The sequence below is a fragment of the Pocillopora damicornis genome, chromosome 10 (genome assembly GCF_964200805.1).
Source record: "Pocillopora damicornis chromosome 10, jaPocDami1.2, whole genome shotgun sequence".
In the NCBI taxonomy this organism is placed as follows: domain Eukaryota; kingdom Metazoa; phylum Cnidaria; class Anthozoa; order Scleractinia; family Pocilloporidae; genus Pocillopora; species Pocillopora damicornis.
In genome coordinates, this window is record NC_142679.1 from 958,632 (window position 1) to 981,700 (window position 23,069).

Sequence of the window (23,069 nt, forward strand, 5' to 3'; positions counted from 1 at the left end):
ATTCAAAGTTTGCTTTAAAGCTATACAATGATGGAGTCTCTCAGTCAGAAGCATCCATTTCATTCAGAAATAATATCTTGTCTAGTATAAACAGGTAAATAAACTTGATACGACTTATTTTGAAGGAAAATACACGATAAAGGGCATTTTTACTGAGGTGTCGATTTTAAAGGGAGGCTTAAATCATCTGACGCAGCGATGGACGATTGCTTGGACTTAACATGAAACTAAAATACAAAAACAAAAACAAAAGAAAGGAAATAAGCCCTTCTGATCGTATATGATAAAGTCGTCAACAGCCACTCATACAGCAACTTTCTCTTTTCACTATCTCATAAAACTTTCTCTAAACGATCATGTTATCAAGCCATCTTTGATGGTTCTAGAACATGGATTAATAGTCTTTCCTCGTTTCACAGTCAGTCCCGCTGTATAGTTATTCGTTCCTTCATCAAACCCATAGTTGTAAATAAATCAGGCATTGCATCGATAGGAAAGAAAAGATACTGCACAGAAACTTCTATGTCAAAGGTATTTTTAGGTGAACTCATGCCTGGCAAGGTAGAAGGAAAATATTGACGGCTTTTCCATAAGAATTCGTCTCGTCCCATAAAAAACTTGTTCGTATGCCAGTTTTGGAAAAACGAGAATTTTTAGGGAAAACTAGACTGACATTTGTTAGGGAAATTTTAAAGCTTCTCCTAAAAAACTTTTGCCAACAAGTTTTCTATGCTAATATATTCAGAGAACAGTTTCGATGCCGGGCAAAAGAAACCTGCAACTAGTGACCTCTCTGAACACTCACTGTGTAACGTGAACATGGGGGTCAGAATAATAACGAGAATGATAACTCATGATAAATGCTACACTTTTTAATTTTCTCTGTGTCAGTTCAACAAACCCTCTTCACTGATTCATCCTCTGGTTTATATGCTAAACAAACTGTGAAACTAGTCACAACCCAACGCATTTTTTATGCGTTAATTTATAATCTAGCATACCCGCAGGAAACTATATGGACTGCGAGATGAATCTGCCAAACAGTTTTAGTTTCACCAGAAAGTACGTTTCTGGAAAATGTTATCACTTAGAAAAACCAAATACGTCGTACACGTTTTACCAACAATCAAAAGATAATGAACATTTAAGATAAGATCCGAAATAAAACAATTTTATTTAGAAAGGATGAAAGAAAGCGACATACATGCAAATAATATTCCACCATATCAGCGAGTTCGTAATTACGAGCTCTTTAGCTTTGAATTACAAGTAATGAGTTACATTCAGTCAAGATCGCTTTTTATGGAGCTACGAGCTAGTTGTTTGTCATAGAGACAACTACGCTTAAGACTATGTTACCTAGGAGTTAGGCTATGAAAATCGGTGTTTGGGGTTAAAAACGCTCAACAACAAAGCTATATCAGATTAATATACCCTCAGGGTTTTAGCTCTCTCGAGGAAAGGTGCATATACAACACAAACGAGCTCTTCAAATTGTAATAACCAATATTTCTAGGCCTTTAAGCAGTATTTTGGGACGTTTCAAAAACGAGGAAACGTGATGTAAAGCTCAAATGACAGCAAAATGAGTGTATTCTGTCGATATGCAAAACTAAGCAAGGAAAGAGTACCTTGGAGTTAATTCTATCGGTCCAGAAGGTTCTTCGGGACAGGTGAGGTGCAAGGATGTGGTTTTAGACAGCAATTACTCTCCGATTTTCGAGTAAGAGAATAACCTCATTTAAAGAGTTTGGAGAATGAATTCCACATAACACAACCATCGACTTATAAACTAGACACGTTGTGACCAGCTCGTTTCTTTTTTTTTTAATAAAAAGAGACAAGTTCTTGTTAAAAGCACAGTGGGCAATGAAGGGATTAAGACAACAGGATGGGTTTGTCTAAACTGCCAAGCTTAAACCCGCACTAGCTTTATTTTTTTGTTTCTTTAAATCTCTCACAAACAGAAATCCTTCCAAGTGAAACGCACGCACCGAGAGCTTCGCTAGGATGGTGGTGCTCCGATTGTCTTCGCTATTTCCAAAACAGCGTGACCGCGAGGCTGAGTGGTACGGGTAGCGCCAATTAATCTGGGTGGGGTGATGAATAACAGCGGCGGGAAACGTGTTTATTATTTCCTTCACGCTGTTGGCAAAATGAAGGAAGATGCTGTCAGCAGGATATCGTTACAGATTGAACGAACCAAAACAAGAATTTTCTTAATTTTCTACTAATAGCAAGAGGGAGGAGCTACTAAACGGACCCCTCAGAGCTTTGTAATGACTCTTCATTGCAAGTTTTAGTTTACAGTACAAAAAATGCTTTTCTGATCTTGCGATAATGAAAAATCTGACACAAATACATTACAAGGAAAACGCTAGATATTAAAAAAAAAAACATAACAACGACGCTATGGAAAACCTTGGTGGAACAATCTGATTTTTCTTCAAGCCTTGATTTCTATCAAAAGAAGAAAATAAACAAAATCCTTTATTAATTATAGTTCATTTCACAGATTCTCGGATTAAAGAGTAACAAGTTATGGTAACGCTAGAAAAAGCTTCAAATGACAAACAATAATGAACAATGAATGGACATCACAGTGAACATGTACCTGCTTCAGTTTCATTATTTCAACACACGCGATCTGTTATTTTTTCTTTCTTTTTTTTTTTTTTTTTTCACGCAATGCTCGATGCACAAACCACATTTAGTTATAAAAATTAAAATTGCCCTATCAGTAGTTTGAAAGAAAAGGAAGTGTGTTACTGAGGTTTAAATTAACTAAAAAAGCGATCGTCTAGTTGGTTTCCTGTCCAATATTTCGCAGCCACTTTTATTGCGGGAATCAAGTCGAGTTTTTTCTATTACTTCATTCTGCGTCTACCTTTAAGGCAGATAATAAAAGAAAGCCTCTCTTGGATCACCTGGAGTGCCATGCAATAAAAAAGTTAGGCTTTCTGTTGAAGTGGATCAATTTCACCGCCGAGCACCTGCTAGAATCATATCTTACCCTAAATTAAATACGCGTGAACAAAAGCCACGAGAATAAAGCTCTAAAGAACACTTTACCAACATTCGTATGTTTATTGAAAATACCGTTGGGTAGCGTTGCATACATTGCCGTATTTTTAACCTTCTTTATTATCACCGTACGATAATAGATATTGTTTTCTTTAAGATGTAGGTATTACTTGAATTAAACAAATTTCGTTCTTAACCGAGCACCTGCTCGTGAGGTTGACATGAGATTCATCGACTACCGGTGCGTTCAGCGAAACCGATTTTCTCTATAAGATGTTCTCAAGGAAACAAGCAATAAATGAAAATATGAGTAAATCTAAACATCAAAATACGAAATAAGACGTTTAAAGATGTCTACTTGTTTGTTAAACACCATATTAAAACCTTAAAATGCGTCTTTAAGGATAATATCTTGTCATGTTTACATTATATTAAAGTTTACTTTTGGCTCTAAGGGTTTAAATTGAGATGAAAAAAAAAACTATCCTTTGAGTCTATAGAATCAAGTAGTTCGGAAAAAAATACTTTTATACGTAATGATAGAAAAACTGGCAGATCTCATTGAGAGAAAAGAAGACAACGAGGAAGTAGATGCAAGTATTACATAGAAACCAAAGTCGGTTAAGAAGACATCTATTCAAGATAACAAAGAATCAAAACAATGTTCTAAAAGCTGTAGGTGTTTAAGTGAAAGTGATAGGCGGAATATTGACGGAATTCATATTTTTCTATCATTCGGGCTTTACATCACTTTTCCTGGTTTGGTAACATCCTAAAATACTGCTAAAAGGTCTAGTGATGACGCTTAATAATATTTTGAAGACCGAGGCGGTTTTTCGCGCTTTTAATAAGCTTTTCAATTTTCCCAGTTTGTTTTACAAAGAATCGTTGAAAAAATCCGGAGCGGCATACCGCAAATTTGTTTAAGATGAAAACTCATTAAGAACGTGAATGCCCTTAAAGCCTATTCTCGTCTATTTTAGAGAACGAAGGAGCTAAATGATTACCTTGGGGGTAAGGTGATGGTACCAAAATATTAAGTGAAATTTTTACCGTCCCCTTCAATACATCACACTGTTTCGCAGTTAGCGTGTCTGTTTGACAAAATATTGCACGTCAGTGGTTTTCCAAGCGTTTGCATTGCATCAAGATCGCGATGAATATAACTTTTCGAGAGAGAAATAACTTTCAAATTGTATGAATAAAATTTCAACGCAAGAAGAATATCAATCTAATTTTGAGTAAACAAGTCCGCTGCTGCAATCAAGATGCAACCTAATGTGCGGTGTTATCTCCTCTAAAATCTGATTTTTCACACGCTACTACCGAGCCTTCTTATGAATTCCCGCCCTTTCCAAAGCATTACAATGTTAAGACACTTGCAACACTGTGACTTTAGACTATTGCAAAGTTCAAGTGAGAGTAATCTCAGTTTAATTTATATAACACCAATGTAGCCCATTAAATCAAAATTACTAAAGGCGAAGGAAAACCCTAATCGGTGTAGTCCCTTGATGAATGAAATTTAACGAAATTTCACCTATAAGTGATATTGCTGGGAGAATTTAGCTGCAATTAGGACTGTTTTCCGAGAATCCTGTAGTATTTATTACATAGAATTATTTCAGAATCAGAAAAAAATTTAACACCAGAGCTTTCGCGCAGTAAAAAAACTGAAAATGAAAAAAAGAAAGTGGAGGGCTCAAAACGAAATACAACACAACCTTCCACAGGTGATTTCACCATCGATCTTTACCTTTCAGTTTAACGCTTCAAGTGAGAAAGGGAAGTATTTTCGTGAACTCAATGAACTTGTTGTCATCGACCACGGTTGTTAAATACAGCAAGGAACTGTAAGAAATGGAAAAAAATATATTGAAAATCCAATTTTGCGGTCTCTTTTAGTAAAGGTCGATTTTTTTGAAATTTTTTAGTCAAAGTGAAGAGGAAATCAAACGCAGTTTGTTATTGTCTTTGTTATCGGCGAAAAGTTAGGACAAATTCACTTACACTGGCCCAATATCCAAGATTGCCCTTCCTCTTTTAATAAAAGTAGACTCAAAGGTAATATAAATTCTTTGTCAGCGCGACGTGGATATTAAAACGTACTCTGTCAACGTATAGATCAGTTTAAAGGTATGGACAAATTCACTTACATTGGCCCAAAATTGCCTTTCAACTCTCTCTCTCTCTCTTTCTCTTACGAACATTGCTATCAGCACAACATAAAATGACCACAGAGCTTCCTTCAGCTTCTCGTTCGTACGAGTTTATAAAGGCGTAGGTTGAGAATATACTGCAGGCACAGCAGGAGTGCTTGATAAGAGCGTTTTCACCATAGCAGACAAGTGGCGCTTCTATTCTCCACAAACAAAAAGAAACACCAAACTTCTCTCAGATCCTGACGGTAATAAACTTTATGGAATAAACAAAATGAAATAATTTTTGAGCATACAAAAAGGAAAATTTTTCCGACGCGCTGTTTATAATAGGAAGGAGTTTTAGTTGAACAAAGCTGATCAAGAGATCATATCCGCCGAAGCTGCGAAGGTCTTCAAGAGAAGATTCAATTTTGATTTTTGTTTTTACTTTCCATGTCATTCATCCTTTTTCATCACGTAAACTCGAATCCCTCGAAGAAAATAGTTATTGAAAATGAGAGACGAAAATGTTGAGCCTCGCTGTGTGAGTTAAAGATATTCTTATCGAAACACCGCACGGCGATAGACGAGCTGTCTATACCACCTGCTGGCGAACTCGAAAAGAGAAGCGTAAAAACCAACATTTCCAAGACAAAACCACACTATTGAGTCTAACAGTTTACGAAGAAAACAGAAATGTCACATTAAAACCGAGTGTTGTTCGTTCATGAACCGAAATTCAAGTCAAGCCGCGTTGGGATTAACCCGCGCGGAAAGTATGGCCAAGAGAACGTTTTCGGCATGCGACTGTATTGGTTTTGAAAAGAGACGGAAAATCATTCTTACAAAGGATTTAACGTGGAAATGAATTCCGATTTTCCGAGAAGCTAAGTATGTGTGCGTTTTCATAATGCTTTGAGTATGCACTGGAAAACGTTAAAACAGAACCTGTCGGCTAGTTTTACTAATATGGACTTAACAATTCGAAAAAGGAAAGTTTCATGTAGATGTTTTCTAACATATTTTTCGAAGCAGGTTACATACAGGTGAAACATGATACAGAGATCCCAAAGAGAGTGTGTCTCTTACACCACCCCCCTACACAAGCCATGAAACTATCTTGTTTACGCTGGAAACTAATCCACCCTATTTTTCAAGTACTTAGTTTGCCAAACTTTCCACTGAACTAAAACTTGGAAGTTGTGTCGTTTACTTGTTTAAGGCAAATGTCACAGTCGCAATTTCGTGGAAATCTTATTCTTGATCCCTTTCCGGTAACTTTAGTTTCCCTCTATTGAGGGTTTTATGTATCATACTCATTAACTGATTTTCTTCAGATTCGCTTTCTCTTTAATAGATATGATAAATAAAAGATTGTTTGAAAATTTCTTAGAATTCAACGTCTCCTTTTTGTTGTTACTTTCAGATGCTGATTGAAGCGCAGCAGACAGCTAACGTTTTGCAAACGATTCCATTATGGCAGAACAACTTCTTTTGTTCAAGAGCAAAATCAGCGTAGTTTCATCATGAAGAACAAGTAAACCCTCACCACAGTACACCATATTAATTAACGAAATACACAGTAGAACTGAACGTCATACCGTCGCATTTTAGTGCTATCAGACTGAAAGCTAGGAGTCCAGTCATAGCTGAAGATCTCTGTTGCATGCTACGTGTCCAGCAGGAACTATCATGAAAAAAAATGTTGAGATATTCGTCACCTACGAGCAGCGATAGAAGTAGTGTTAGCTTTAAAAGAGAGACAGAAGCACAACAGACAGCGTTTTTGATAACAATATGGATAATTCTCACCCCTTACAGATAAAATTGTCTTCTAAAAGATTGAAAGAAAATTGCAAACTCACGGAAAGATTATAACAATTTTGATACCGTCTATGTAAAATATAACGAGGAATTGGTAGAGGAGTTAATAACATTCCCTCTATTTGGAACGTAATAAATAGTTCTTGATCACAACTCAAGCCTGTCTCAGGTCCTTTTTGTAGATAATATTTCATAATTACTTTTAAGATCTTCGCTTCCTTTGCATGCAACAATTGACACACAGAGCGCTCAATTGAGGCAGCAAGGAAGTGGTTTGCATCGATCTCAAGCTTTATGAGGGACAGGCAGTGAGACATTTGCTCGGTTTTCAGATAACTCAGGTCAAATTAACATGTTTCGCATCATCTACTTGATCAATTAACATAAAGAACAACTGCTTAACATTTGTCTACGGTGAATTTCAAGATACACTTCTAGCAGCACACTGACCTTACTAACTAGGTCTAAGGGAGTTGTACCGTCTTCTTTATCTGTAAACGTACCTCGGTGATTCTGATGAAATAAATATCTGGAGTAAATTCAAAATTACCGTTTCACCCTCACGAGCAACAGTTGTCTACCATTGCTTAGGAGCTAACTTTGTGATAAAGACTTCAGCCCTTAAGGCGAGTGACAAATTCAAGCGGGCATTCGTTTTTGACTTTTTGGGCACAACGTTAGCTAAAATGTCCATCTAGAATGAAGTTGATTTTCAATCCATCTCCTCTATAATATCTGTGTCAGCATATGTTTTTCTTTTAAAATAACAGTACCAGCGCCTTTCAGTTTGTCACTGCAGACAAAAGTTGCTGAACTGTTGCGGTGGCCGCGCTAACAAAGGCTATCAAACCGCAAGAGAAGGCTAAATGCTTGTTTATTGTCTAGAAGTGTAAACGTCAAAAGACAAGAACAATTACAAGAAAACTTTTATCATCCATTTATTTCAAATATAAAGGTTTAGCATAGGACGGTTTTTTAAGAGGGTGGTCTAAAAGACGTTAATCATTTGAGAAGTCCACAAGGTGTTTGATTCACATGTCGAGTAAGAAAGAAAGAAAAGTTGAAGTTTCTTAATTTACTTTGAAAGAACTGCCCTGCGTTGTACTCTGTCTTCTTACGGTAAACAATACTCCACAATGAAATAAAATATTACTCTTGGGTATTTGACATGCACTTTAAGATAAAGTTTTTAACACACGACGGTATTGTTAACCTATAAATAAGATAAGCAAACCACTCCATTTTGCTCAAAATGATTGCGAAAAATATTCTTGGACCTCAGCTACACCCAGGATGAAGTTATTCACTGACTGAAGAGGCTTGCTATATCTCCATATAGAGTTTGCGTCGCTTGGTCTTCATTAATAAATTTACATCAATTTTTTTTGTGAAGCCTTCAAAAGCAGACAATGGGAAGAAGTCTTCAAATGGAATAATTCTGCTTTCTCGTTTCATTGAAAAAGATGAGCAGCTCTCTTTTAATAAACTTTCATCTATCAAAGGGGTAATGAATACGCAAAGTGTTCATAATAATTGTTTTTGCTGTAAATTTGCTCCAGCTTCGATGAAGAATTATTTGTGCTCGATGACAATTACGTCTGTTTTTTGTCTATAAACTCAAATTTGCGTCAGTTTTAGTTGCTATTAAACTATTCTTAAACGCGATTGTGGCTTGGCAATCAGCCGGTTTCTTGAAAAATGTGCTCTGTATAGAAGCTTAATTACTTAGTGCAGTGTTAAGAAAGTCTTTGTAGATGCAAAATTGGACTGAAAGTTTCCTATTTGACAGCCAATAGCTTGCACTTGTTAAGAAGTAGCCTCTGGGCAAATGAACTGTTCAGTGAGTATGACAGATCGAGCGGCGCCTGGCCATTTGAAGCACAGGTGCCTCTGAGTCGCCACAAAGGAACAACTCATGCAAAACGTTCAAACTACGAGCCAATTTGTCAATTCGTTGTATCCAAATTATCTCCGAATCTATTTTTAACTTTCATTAATGGCATCATCACACAATGCTTCGACGTAAACAAGATAGAGGCAAAAGGAAATTTTCGGAAGTAATTTATTACTAATTTCCGGTGGTTTCATGAAAATTCTAGCTTGTGGCAGCTTGCGGCTGAGCTATCATTTCTTAATCATTTTACGTTTCCTGCGAGCTACTCTTCACATGATAAACAAAACCCGCTTCCATGCGCTTTTCCGAGGCTTCCCGAAATGGGAATTTTCTCTGAAAGCCAAAAAGTTAATTATACTAGGATGAAAGAAGGTTGGCGTACCAATTATTATGTTTTGAACACAATAAAAGCGGCATTCTATCCCGTAACCATAACAAGTTAAAAAAAAATGAACACACTTGTAAAAATCTTAAGTCTTGTTGAGAGTCCATGAGAGGAATTTGGTAATAATGCTACTGAAATTTCCTGGATTTCGATGTTAAGTTTAATTCTAAACATTCTTTCAGCAGCTAAAACCTTGCTAAGAATTCACTCATCTGCCCTAGAAAACTGATCTCCAAGAAACTCCAGCAGCGAAAAATATAAAAAACAGGATTTCTGACATATTTATCATAAAATCTTTAAAACCCAATGTACAACGAGGTTTGCATAGCTGGTGGAAAAATTTATCGATCTTCTAAAATTTCGTCAGCAGTGCTTCGAATATCACTCCATGTGAGTTATATTGTAAATAAACCAAGGTAGCAAAGATTGAATCACAACTATAAAGACACAATTATTCTTATAGAACACGGGACCTCGACTTGATCTTTGCATGAGGCCACAGTTGTCCACAGTTGGACAAAGATGTTGACAAAGGGAATCCGTTACAACATGTCGCGTGCCCCACAAATATGCTTGTTAAAAAGAGGCTTAACAGGCAAAATCTTCCCTTCCTAGTCGACCGCAAAGTTACTAAGGCAGCTTGAATGCACAGTGGAGGCGACTCGTAACGACGTAGAAAAACGACAAAAAGGAGACAAAGTTAATTTTAAGCTTAGTTTAAACGAAAAATCTGGCATTATATTTCAAAGTGGGAGCCATTTTAGCACAATCTCAGCACGCCTATGTTCAGTGAGGTTTTATTTATTTTCAAAACGATTCAGAAACAGTTGATTAAAAAATATGATAAATCTTTTAAATCTTAAGCTAGCAAGGGTGTTTCTACGGTGTAAAACTTGCCGTTATGATGCAATTCCTCGAAACAAATACAGCCTAAATACCTAAATCGTATATAAAGGGTAAACTACCGGAATATAGTTTACTAGTCTTACAAGAATCGCTCGTAAAGCCTTAAGAGATTTCTTTCAAAGGAAAGTAAATGTATGTAATAATTTTGCAGTAGTGAATCAATGTTAACTCGTGACATTTCTCTTATAACAGTGTAAAAAACAGAGCTTTCACAGGTATTCGTTCAATTCCTTTCACAAACTAAACTACAATTTCTTGTTTCATGAGTTCAAATGTAAATTTTTAACAATGCACTTCATCGTACAATAAAAGTTAATTCACAAAGGTGTGAATAAAAAGAGAGAGCCCTTTGTTTCCTTTCATGGGAATTCTCAAAACTACAATTAAACAGCAAAATATTTGTCATATCTAGAATGGGAGCATGACACAAATCGGAATACATTTCGACGATTTTTACATTTTCTGATAACACTCAACAGGGAAGGTAGTATGAAAAACAGAGAAAAGCCTATGTTTGTCTTAATCTCATTTCAGGGAATGATTTTGACGGTCAAAGAAAATTAAATATGGAAGACAAAGTGATTTCGCAAGAACTTTTTATAATTGCTATGTTGGGCCGATTTCTCCAAGGGCGACGTTTGGTAATAAGGTTTTTTAGCTGTAGGCGAGTACTTATATGCAAATATATCGAAATAAGACGCTCTAGATGGTGTAAATAAGCTCAACGTTTAAGGGCAGCTTTCTCAAAAGATTGAAAAAAAACATTAAAATGTCTATGGCGTTATACGGATGTCATGATCTCAGCGTTTCCTTTCGTCCTTACATTTTACCTTGCTTAAGGAATATTCAAGTGAAGAATTGTTGTGGTTAATTTTGAGCATTTTCTCTTCTCCCTAGATCACCATGCTCCCGTTTTTAATTTCTTGATTCATGGTGTGTATGGTGTGATTAAAACAAACTCCACCACGGTGCAGTTTATTAAAAAAGAATTTTAACTTCTGAAGCGCCGGACGATCAGACCGGATACATAGGAAATATGAATATAAAAATAAATTACAAGTTAAAAATTCAACCGATAGCTCCGGCTTCCTTGAAGTTAATTTCAGTCAGAGACGGTGGCACTCAGACCTTTTCCCCACAAACGTCACGACACTTTCGAAGTCGCTGGACCAATCGAATTTTCGAGGCAAGGAGCACAATAATCGGTTTGATTTATTTCATGAAGGTTAGGTAAAATAATTGGGACAGCTGAGTGATATTGGAGATGTAAACACAAGCAGGTGGATACATCCGTTTACCTGAGAAATAAACTGGATGTAAAACATGCAAAAGATATTAACTGCCTCTATTCAAAAAAGGAAAACCTAAATAGGCCGCAATTCTCAAGAATATCAGCCAGGAGATAACTAATCTAATAAAACCGGACTTGCGATGAGGGAAATATTTCACACGAATATACGACCGAGCAGCCGTGTTGTTCTTTTACTCAATATGATTGATATCACCACAGTTAATGATTGAGGGGGGAATGAAATATCTTTTGATGGAGCAAGGTTACCGGTTTGAAGTTTGTTTACTAAGAAAATGACCTGGTATATTACAACATCACATTATGTCGCAGAAAAATAGCCTCGAGGATTAAAGCTGTCCCTATTTATTTTTATTTTTTTTTGTTCAAAACCAATTTCTTTTACGCGGCAGCAGAGCTCAAAAATATATTACATTTCTCATAATGGAACTTTTTGGACCAATTCTGACTGTGGTGCATACTTATTGACTCAGCTCCTGTCAAATTTTAAATTGCCACTTAAAATTCAATAAGGCGCAGTAATAATTACCTCCTTCATGGCGGGGAATAGGAGAAATTGTCTTTTTTTCGTTTAAAACTAATCTGCAGCTTGGCTTCGTTCGCTGCTATACTTGAAAACCGCGGAAATTAGTCAGACAGTGAGAGTGAATACATTCAATTAATGAAGCCACGAAAGGGGTGCGCCCCGCGCGGTGAACCTATTTATACAAACTATTTCATGTCCTTCATGAGTTCTATAAACACTGATGCTTGACCACGGTTCAAACTGGAAAAAACAATGGCTTACCGTGCATGAATTATGCTTAGCAGTAGTAGTCACTTTAGTACGGCCCTTAATTAAACTCATCTAAATGAAATTCAAGTTTTCACCCTTTTTTGAGCCTAAGCCCTGTTTAATAGTGGACGATCGGTAGCACTTAACATGTCTATTGACGCATTATTCTCAGAAATAAGTCCTTAAAGATAACATCTGACATTTTTATAAATGACTTTTTTATAGTGGCTGCAAGCATCCGCCGTTTAAAAGCAAAATATATGTATCGTGAGCTATGGTATATGATTAGCCTTCCCCGCACGGCCCGCTTGAGAACTCTGCGGACAATTGAATGATGAATTGGCGAGAATCGCATGTCGCTTGCAAAGTAAAGCCAAACTGTGGCGACTCCCGGCGATTTTTGTCAATAGTATTGTGTCTCTCGCGGTGTTAATAAATTTATCGCGGCAAACATTGCAGATTGAGGGCAAAAACGCTCAGCGCGTGAATCTTCTAATCCACTACAAATCCCGTTATGTAAAGAAACATTTTGAAGTTGGGGGCGCCCTTTGAAAATTTCAAGGGGAACTTTCAACAAGAAGCTCAGCAATAGCTACGTTGAGTGACACCGCTTCAAGGTGTTTATTCTTTCCTGCTGGGCTTTTCAAATTGTGTCCCTCCCTATATGTCTATCACGGCAGCCTCACCTGCGAGGTAGCTGTTACTGAACGACAACATGTATTTGTCATGCTCTACGAAGAAAAGAGAGGGAACAGACGTGAAATTCCCAGGGAAAGCACGCGATACTCCTTCGAGGAAGTACTGTTATCTTGCGTGTGATCGGACACTTAAAGCTGATGAAATGGTTTGTACCCTGTGTTAGTCAATAAGAAAAGGAATGCCAAATATAGTGTTGTTTTCAGAAGCTATCAAACAATTAGGAACATAACCACAGCTCCGCGGGAGACGACTAATCATAATATTCACCGGGATCATTTTACTGCTCATGCGTGCTTTCTTAGCAGGACAATTGTCATCAGAGTCTCACGCTGTGTTTTAACGGTGTAACATATGCTACTACACTCAAAACTTTCGCGTAGCCTCTCTTTAATAATAGTTTGCCGCGTTATTATTTACACTTGCCTAGAGCTGTTCCATATTCAAAACCCGGGGAAACCTTGAAATGGACGGTGGCTTCGCCAAACGCTACTCATTACCGTTCGAGGGTGCAGCTCTTCGGTCTTCGTCTGCGAACAACTTGCCAACCACCTCGACCGCGGGCTTTAACGAACACAAGAAGGAGCCGCCGTTAGGAATGAATCACTTGCTGGACTCAGGGAGCCATCTTTCGTCGATCAGATTTGCACACAGAGCACAAGCAGAAGCTGTCGCATTCGATCAAAAACCGCCCGGGATGTCTTCGCAGCAGACTCTGTATCACTCGTTTCCAGCGTACCGTCATGTTTCTTCTCAAGGATTCCCACCTGAGTTTATCCATCACCAGGACTCACACTTAGGATCAGCCAACCTAGCGAGTTCTCACTCGCTTGCTCTTCACGACCCCATCGCTTCCAACACACCCAATTACTCACATAGGCACAACATGTTCAGTTCGCCACCAACCGCTGCAATTCACGGAAACAACATAAACTACCATCACGCAGTGACGCATAAAGGCTTAGATGTCACGAGCAATCCACATATACACTACGGAGCACTTACATCAGGACACGAGGCAACCTCTCCACACCATGGAATGCCTCCTGTACTCAACAATCAGCTCAGATATCGAGGAGACTTTTACTCTCGAGCCGATCGATTTGCACAAGGTGGCCTCGGTAGTCCTTTCTTGGATCATGGTCCACCAGGATATGGAGGGCCGACTGGACCGGGAATGTATCATCTTCCCTTGATGAAACAACCCACAAATCAAATTCTAACTTGCCTTTGGATAGACCAGAACCCAGTTCAAGGGAAACGGAAACCTTGCGGCAAGCAGTTCACCATGATGCCTGATTTAGTATCGCACATCTCAGACGAACATGTAAGCATCAACGACTCCAACTTGCACGTCTGCTACTGGCAAGAGTGCGGGAGAAGCGGACAGCCATTCAAGGCAAAATACAAGTTGGTAAACCACATTCGAGTCCACACTGGGGAAAAACCCTTCCCATGTCCTTTTCCCGGATGCGGAAAACTGTTCGCTAGGTCAGAGAACTTAAAAATTCACAAACGAACTCACACGGGAGAAAAACCATTCGAGTGCGAGTTCCCTGGCTGCGATCGCCGCTTCGCCAACTCAAGCGACAGAAAAAAGCATTCGCACGTTCACACTTCAGATAAACCGTACATTTGTAAAATCGAAGGGTGCAACAAAAGCTATACGCACCCCAGCTCACTTCGAAAACACATGAAACTTCATGAAACTGGTGGACTAAGGCCTTTGTCGCCGCCTATTTCACAAACGAACGGACAGCGGGACAGTATAAGTTCAGACAAGGATAGTCCAATAAAGCCTGCGGCCAGATCTCCGTCGCCGAGGCCACGATCAAATGCAGAGAACAATTCAGAATGGTACTCTTGCTAACTGCAGATTTTGCAAATGAGTTGAAGCACTGGACATCTGTAGACAGCCTTAAAAGAGTCGAAGTTTTACAGGAGTACAAATGTTAGGTAAAAATTTTCGCAACGAATTTTTAAAAGCGTTCTAGGCAACAATCTTAGCTTCGTAATGTAATGTAAGAAAACTCCTTATGCAGAAATTTCATTCGTTTAGAAAGTTATGAACGATTTACACAGTTCTAAATTAAAGCAGCACTTTTTAATTTGCAAATAAGACGATAAAAGGGAAGTACTTATGAAGTGCTTTCTCTTATCGAATACTATTGCATGTACAGATTCCCTCTCATATATGTAAATATTTGTTTCCAGTTACCTTAACCAGGTAGTCGTGTAAATCTTGAAAAGATGTACAGAAATTGCTTATAGGAGAATACCATGCAATATCTGAAACCTACTTTGTAGCAAACACAACTAAATCTGTGAACCAGTTGGATGCAAAAGACAAAACAAATGTTGAATACTACATGTAAAACCTTCATTACTTCGCAAGAGTGCGCGGTTTCCGATCAAAAGTAACAGAGAAAGGGAAAGATTTTTCTCTCAAAAAATGTTACAGTCCTCGAACGGAAGGATTAGCCGAAGAATTCGATTTTTCCGAAAAAGTCACGTTTCGTGAGGCAGAACGTAGCAATTACAAACATTTGGAAGCCATGCTGTTCGCACCGGTTACCGCTAACAGTAAACTTTTCAAGTCGAGTCACGAAAAATGAGGCGTCAAAAAAAGTTTTGGAACACATTACTGCTCTTGAAGGATATGGTGTTCAAGAATTTGTTATTTCGTCGTAAGCATGGTCTATGTAAGAGATAGGAAAGCTATCCTCTCCTTAGTCCTTGCATAACGAAACAAACAGTGCTTAGTCTTAAGGACGGTTTGTATCGTGTGATGATTTCCATTTTGGAAAAACAAAACCTATTAATTTATTTTCTTAACTGGTGAAAATAAAATTCCGCTTAACGCCAAAATAGCCATTGAAAATTTTGATTTTCCTTCCGTGTTAACAAGATTTCTTATCTTTCTTTCACTAAAAGCGTATGATTGTTAAGAGACGGCAATGAGTGTAAAGCTGAGCCTTGATTAATTAAACATGGCCACCTTGGCCTTCTCCACTCGCTTCAATATTTTTCGTGAAATTTCTTTTCAAAATTTGGGTTTGACATATCTTTCAAATCGAGGGGCTGAGTAAAAGATTCACTAACCATGAAGCGCAATTTCAAATTTATACTGCCATTATAATTTAACCAAGAATATCCTTATATCAATCAAGGACTAATATAAGTCTTCGAACGCAGTGAATCAGTGCAGTTCTTCAAGAACAACAATTACCGAAGCATTTTATAGAGCAACAAAGGTTTCTGTACGTTTCAGTGAGGCCCTCGCAAATTTTAACCTCACCATAGCCAATCTGTATCATTGAGCTAGCAAATATGGCACCTTTTATCATGGCCAAACACAGTGTGTTTTCAAAGTAAGATAAGACTGTAAAGAGTGTTGGACGCTGGTTTTCACAGGGAGTGAAACGACAACTCAATTTTACATTCGCCCCAAGAATGAAGAGTCGAAGGTTAAAAGTTTTTCTTCCACTAAGTGCTGAAATAAGGATTCCCTTCGGAAATATGAGGGGGAGGAAACAGCTGGGAGATTTTATTTCTGCTGTTTGCAGTTTCTGAGTTTAAAAAGTACCCCAGCGAGTTGTCTGCCCCCTCGAAGTTCAAAAGATTTCTACGGTTCCCAGACAGTCAAGCTTTGTCAGAAAATGAGGAAAAAATAAAACTGATCTATTAGTACAAAAACATCTGAGGATTTTAATCGAAGCTGTGATGTACATCATATCAGCAACATGAGTTATTACACAGGCCCACACAAAATATAGTAAAAAGCTAGCGGCAAGTTAAAGAGCATAATAACAGCGTCACCAGAAACACAACCGGTAATCTTTTAAAATCTGAAAAAAAATTAAGTCTCGAGTGCGATTGAACATATAAAACTTTGTAATTGTTATCAGGCAAGTAAGCTTTTCGGAGGAATTCAAACGGGATGGTGCCCTTCCTGAATCCTTGCGATAGATTTAGAAACACATTACTCGACGAAGTCTTCATGTAACTGCGGGACAATCGAACTCCGGAACCTTATGTTAAGTTAGTCAACAAAGTTGTTAACAATCTTAAAACGCAATTATACCAAACACGTAATCGTCTATAAAACTTGCACAAATGATTCTCTTTAGAGGTTAGTAATTACACAAACTAAGAGAGGACTTTCAGTCCACAGAAGATGTGACATCCATAGGATTTGGAATAACGGAAAATTTCACGCTGTATTCTGACTATTCGTGCACTTTTCTGCTATGAAAGCAGTCGACACAAACCTCACAATTTTACCGGAGCAGATGATTCGATGCATAGAGGGGGAGACATATCTGTCGGCTAGCATAGGAAATCGCACAACACAACATAACAACAGATGTTTCGCAAAGAGAATAACACTACCAAGTAGTTTCAGGGGTGGAATCAAATTTAAATATTTTGTGGATTTTTATCCATCAATTTTCCTCAGCTTGTCTCCCTTGGGCGACAAACGAATACACAAATTAAAAAAAAAACATTCACGAGGTTACAAAAACTTAGATTTTTATTTGGTGTCTAACCCAAAAGATGTCAGAATTTTCTATACTTAGCCATGACTAAGGAAAAATATAGAGTGAGAGTGAAGAAAAAAGTGGAGAATTTTCATATCTTTTTTTAATGTGACCTCACTCACCATGGTCGATCAGTAAGTTTTGGTGGACACCGAACAAAAACTTTTTGTCAAAGCCAACGGAAACATAATTACATTGAAAATGTTAGGTTATTTTCATAAACATTTTTGATCACATTTAAGTCAGTGCGACAGTCGCAAAGAGAGGTTAAAAAGTCAGTTGCTTCATACGATAAATACACAGGTTTTCTGGTTGTCTGGTCTCGACGTTCCGTCCGGGTGCACCAAGAATCCCACGCTTGATTTTAGACGTAATATTTAATCGCTCTACTCCCCACCAGGGGGGAACAATAGCTAATCACAACCCTGGAAGCGGTCGAAATCGCTTTTGTGCAAAGCCTTTTCAAACGCTTCGACGTCCCGCTGTGCTCCTCCTGAGAAGCCATGCTTGATTTAAGATTAACTGCGACAGCACTGTGTCAGCCGCTGCGAAGGTGGGGCCACGCACAACAGCACATGTAAACATTGTGAATGCAACCACAGAACGGACGCAGAGGAACAAAATTCGTCTAACGAAATGATCACGGGAGCGTCTAAAGCTTTCGTGATCGTTGAATTGACAACACAGTTGGGTTGGGGGTATGACTAAAGCCGAACAGTGGAAAAAGGTTGAAGTTCGACTCCTTCAGACTGTTAGATAAGAATCTCGACTAACCGCAACACTAAGCACTTCCATTATCGCGTTATCAGGGTTTATCATGTTGAGGTCAATTCAGAAAAGATTTTTCCGAGAATTTTTCGAGTAAACAGAAACGAAATATCAGTAGAGGAGAAAAAAAGGGTAGTTGTTAATTGAATCGATAGTTTGCTTGTTCGAAAAAAAAAAAAAGAAGCTCTCTGATACGATAACAATACAGTCGGAGCTAACAGCGTGAGTACAGAAAAAGATTTTGTTCCCTACTTTGCGCCTTTTGAATGACAATGTTTCCATATAAATCATGCAATTTTTAAAACAAGGTACACTTCAAGGGAAGTAATGAGGGTAGCTATTTTTACATGAACCGCTATCACAAGCACGAGATGTTATCACTAACGGTATACTTGCCCGTAAAGAGTTTTGGTATAGAACTCAACATTGTATGTTTATGCAAATTTCAAGGGATATTGATATTAGCGCCTTATGGTTGTTAGGGTTATTGCGAACAGGCTCCTAAAACAGTAATTTTTATGCAGGTACATATCATCTCGATAATACAAACATCACAAAAAGTTAAAAAGAAATTCAAATTGATTGTGATACCTCCAATCTAAGGTTGAGAACAGTACGAAATGAAAGCGTATCTTTAGAGAATATTTGACGTTTTGCCTTGAGCTTTAGTTCATGCCTTCTCTAATTTATTTTTAAAATCTTTCTTAATCAGGCGTTTGATGAGAGACAGTTTCATAAAAAAAAATATACGTGGATTTCGTAACACTTTGATTTTCATTATCCTAGCGACCGATTGTTAGCGGAAGTCGAAACCATGAACACCAAAAAAAATGCAACTGATTTCAAGGCGGAACTTTCAGGAATATAGTAGTACTCTACTTTTTCTCAGTCCCAGAACTCGACAAAAGGATGGAAATTGTCTCATTAATTCGTTCTGTGTTAGCTGAATGCTCTTAATACTTGTTTCACGACCGCCTTTTGAATTGATTTCCTCGTAAAATATACTTTTAGAGTTCTCGACATAGGAATTGTTAAGAGTACTAGTATATTTTTTCCGAGGTTGAGGAGTGCCTAACATAAATGGCATCAAACATTCAGAGAAGAAAGCAATGATAATAGTAACAACAATTAGCTCCACAGATAAAATTGTAACTCTTTAACAAGGCATGTTTTCTTTTCTTTTCGTACGGATTCTAAGTATTCCACACACTTGGAGCTAAGCTTCACCAAAACAAACTTTACCTACAACAAATATGTCCCAGTGGAAGCTAAACTTAGACATAATTGCCATGCGATGGAAACAGGACCAAAACTCCTCGCGAATTTAATTAACAGTCTACAGTTTAGCATTACAAAGAGATAATTCGAGAAGGCAAGTCAAGAGGCGTTCGCACAGCTCTTAGCAGTAAGTAATTATCGAAAACAAAGACAATATCTTCATCAAAGCGTTTTATAACAATGCTGTCAAAATTGTTGTGGCTACCGTGACACGTGCACAAGCAAAGAGCAAGCGGAATTATCTCAAGAGTCTAATGAACGTCTGCACCAGATGTTTTGTTCTTCGCGTAAAAAAAAAAAAAAGAAAAGAAAAGAAAAGAAACATCGCGAAAGCTTAACTGTCATTCTCTTTGCAAAGTTCTCCAGTTTGACTTTCAGTGCTGGATGAAGAAAAAACTAGACAAAATACACTCAGCTCGAAAGTATCATTTTATGCCTTCCATTATATGAGAGCTTGCAAACGAGCAGTTCTCAGTTCGAATGTTTCTTATAGAAAAAAAAAATTGACATAGAATAATTTGGTTTCTCTAGCAAGACTAAACTGGGTCCCCAGTCTCTCTCTGTCTCTCTCTGAAGATCCCTTCTGAAAAACTACTGGCTACCGCAAATATTTTCATCGCACGATAGTTTTTCTTGGTAAACTTAGTGAGGAGTAATACAGGAAAGAAACTAAATAACTGAAGGGCATCACTGTCGTTTCCTCAAAGACCGTTCAGAAACATCCTAGTCAATTGAATTACGACGAACGGAGATACTCTGTGTTTTATCACTGAATTTTCTCCAAAGATTACCTGCGATTTTACTGGGGAAGAAGAACACATTTTAAATTCGTTTTTACAAGAAGTTTATATCACAGAAAGAGTAGTCATATGTCTCAAATCAAAATTACTGTATTCCAATTTATCAGCTAAACGCTGCAATTTTTACTTTGTTTCTGGACTTTCGAGGGTTACACGAAGAACAAAGTTGGCTAGCCGAAACAATTGTTGAGGTATGAAACCAACTCTGTAAGAGTTAAATAAATTGGTTAAATTTTCAGTGGTTTGCCAAAGACTTCTGGTTCTGTTTCCGGCTTTTCTTTCAAGAACGGGTCAACACCTACTCGTGGTATCACCGTGTTGACACGATGAATGGGTGATAAATGTAACTTGTTGCAAAGTGATACGGTATTCTCGACTTCCTGACAAGCTGGGGAGGTGCGTCAAATTACTAATCCATTAGAAGATGCACACAAGGTTAAAGCTATTTACTAAGATGCAACAAAGCTGAAGATGTCTGTGATCAAAGCAATATTTGGAGGCCGTTCTTCAATAATCCGCCAAAACCTTCTTGAATGAAATCTTTCAAGCAACTACTATAGTTAATTCCAGTACTGTAATAAATCGGGTGCATTGTTACTTATCATACAGTGACAAACTCCGCCCTGTTAGTGAGATAGCTGGACTCTTTCGCACGCTCTAATACTCGACTGACTCAGATTGTCGAAACATAAGCCAGCCACTGTTACCGAGCCTTTTCAGGACAACTCTCAGCCGTACGATCAGAAAACAAAATCAGAAAATGTGTATCGCTCCTCCAAGCACAGAACAATCAGCGATAAATTGTCTTCTTTCTTCTGGCTTTTTTTTAATATATATTTTTTTTAAATGAAAGATTTTTACATAGATTAAAAGGTTAGCGAACAAAATTTCTTATAATAAACATTCTTATTCGTAGGTTTTGACATGCACATTTTGGAAAGTTCGGCGGCATGCGAGATAGCGTCTTAAGCTTACGGTCTTAGCAACCATAAAGTTTAGGTTTCATTTGTACTCTTTACCAGTTTGACAATACCACTACAAGATGCATGATGGAAATTCTAGTTGTGATAAGTTGATATAACTCGTAGATAAATTATGTGACCGTTGTTTATTGGAAAATTGTACGAAATATGAGAGATGAGCAAGACTGCAAGGTGCACACAGTTTTAAAAGCGATATAAAATTTGGATAAAAAATGAGAACTGCTTTACCACATCATATGAATATGACAGTTTACGCTGGTAACTCTTCTCCTATAAATGTATCGTTCGTTGCAAAACAGAGAAAAACTCACAAGTAAGTTTGGAAAGGAATACAGAGTACGCTATCGAACTTTATCATCATAAATAAATCAGTCTGGAATTGAATGTACAAGACTCTAGTTTAATCCCCTTTTGCTCTGATAAGTATACCGCGAACTGCTTGAGGAACTGCTTAATTTATAACACATCAAACTGTCCATAAACGTGGCTTAGATCAGTTAATGCGATTTCCTTAAAAATATGTAACCTCAAAGGGATAGACGAGAATACATTAGTCGCTAAGAGACTCACAGAGGTCAACATTCAAACAACAGTAAGGCATTGTTTGTCACAATATGACACGAAAAAACATTCGTGTTGTGGTATATATTCACAGCATGGTACGAATGCCGCAAAAACGTGAAGAGTGGCTCTATGATGCTCTACCTGGGAGGTGACGAATCTTGTGGTTTTCACTTTATAATTTTTAGTAAATATTTTGGCAAGCTGTTGTAGCAGATCTTTTGGCGAAAGCATGTACTTCAGTTGTCCATGTCATTCTTGGACTATGGTCGTTGAAACAGAATAAGACTATTTCAGACCTCAAACCTCAATTGTTAAACAGAACTTCTATAATTAAAAGAAAGTCTCAGAGTATGCAGGAAAATATTGTTAGCTTTCAATTAGGATTATATATAACTAACAATTAATTACTGCCGATATTGACCCTACTTCAAATAGGAGGGGTTGTAATAACACTTGAAACAGATTAGGTATTAAGTTGAATAAAGCGTAACCTACCGGAAATTAATTGCATATGTTTCATTTCTGAGTTGGAAACGTAAGAATTTCTACACTGACCTGTTGATAACTGTTCAAATTCTCCGTCTGAGAGTCGAAGATTTGATAGGCAAGAGAAACGATGTCTATGGTGCTTAAGCTTCTATGAAGATTCTCTGCCCTTGGTAAACACTTCTCCACACCCGATCATCATCAGACGTTGGACATTCTCGTCGAGAACTTGAACATCTGTCAGTGCAATATTAGAATGCCATCTTCCTCGTTAAATGAAGAAATAATGACGATGGAACGTTCGGATATGCTGGCAACGAAATTCATCTCTGCTGCACGAGCAGAGACAAGAGGCAACAGCCCATTATACGGACCCTACTGGTTGGTGTTCTGGCAAAGGGATGTTTCCCTAACTAGAAAAATACCGTTTACAATATATTACAAAATTCTCGAATGACAAATATACCCCATGGTCAGTTTAGCATCCTGCCGTTAAATCAGTATTTTATTTAATGTTTTGCAGAGCATAATTACCACAGAACAGTAACTGAGCCACTTTGGCCAAGACGCCTTCTTTCACGCCGCAACAAGAAGCAATCTCGAAAAAGAATTTCCGCTCAGGATGTACGTAAAGCCCCCCATATTTAGCCTAAGGGTCTAAAAATGTTCCAGAAAGCTGCGTGGTTCAAATTAGT

The 23,069-nt window shown here is 37.8% G+C and overlaps 1 protein-coding gene and 2 long non-coding RNA genes across 10 annotated transcripts; 2 read left to right on the top strand and 1 right to left on the bottom strand.

Annotated features, from left to right (window-relative positions):
• Window positions 1-857: 857 nt before the first annotated feature.
• LOC113667698 (uncharacterized) lies at window positions 858-22,806 on the bottom strand. Of its 8 annotated transcripts, none has more exons than XR_016180382.1 (4): window positions 5,035-5,271; window positions 4,781-4,875; window positions 2,422-2,460; window positions 858-2,145 (listed from the first exon to the last, which is right to left on the bottom strand). It is a non-coding gene; the product is annotated as an uncharacterized LOC113667698 (long non-coding RNA). The 8 variants fall into 8 exon arrangements; XR_016180384.1 differs by lacking the exons at window positions 2,422-2,460; window positions 4,781-4,875; window positions 5,035-5,271 and adding exons at window positions 6,767-6,886; window positions 7,440-7,502; window positions 22,444-22,806 and having other exon boundaries at window positions 1,156-2,145; XR_016180378.1 differs by lacking the exons at window positions 4,781-4,875; window positions 5,035-5,271 and adding exons at window positions 6,767-6,852; window positions 7,493-7,720 and having other exon boundaries at window positions 1,805-2,145.
• On the top strand, window positions 5,726-8,151 carry LOC113667699 (uncharacterized). Its single transcript, XR_003445914.2, has 2 exons — window positions 5,726-6,056; window positions 6,592-8,151. It is a non-coding gene; the product is annotated as an uncharacterized LOC113667699 (long non-coding RNA).
• On the top strand, window positions 12,353-15,976 carry LOC113667693 (zinc finger protein ZIC 1-like). Its single transcript, XM_089184691.1, has one exon. It carries the CDS (start codon window positions 13,421-13,423, stop codon window positions 14,822-14,824), a length of 1,404 nt encoding a protein of 467 aa, XP_089040817.1. The 5' UTR covers window positions 12,353-13,420; the 3' UTR covers window positions 14,825-15,976.
• Window positions 22,807-23,069: the final 263 nt, after the last annotated feature.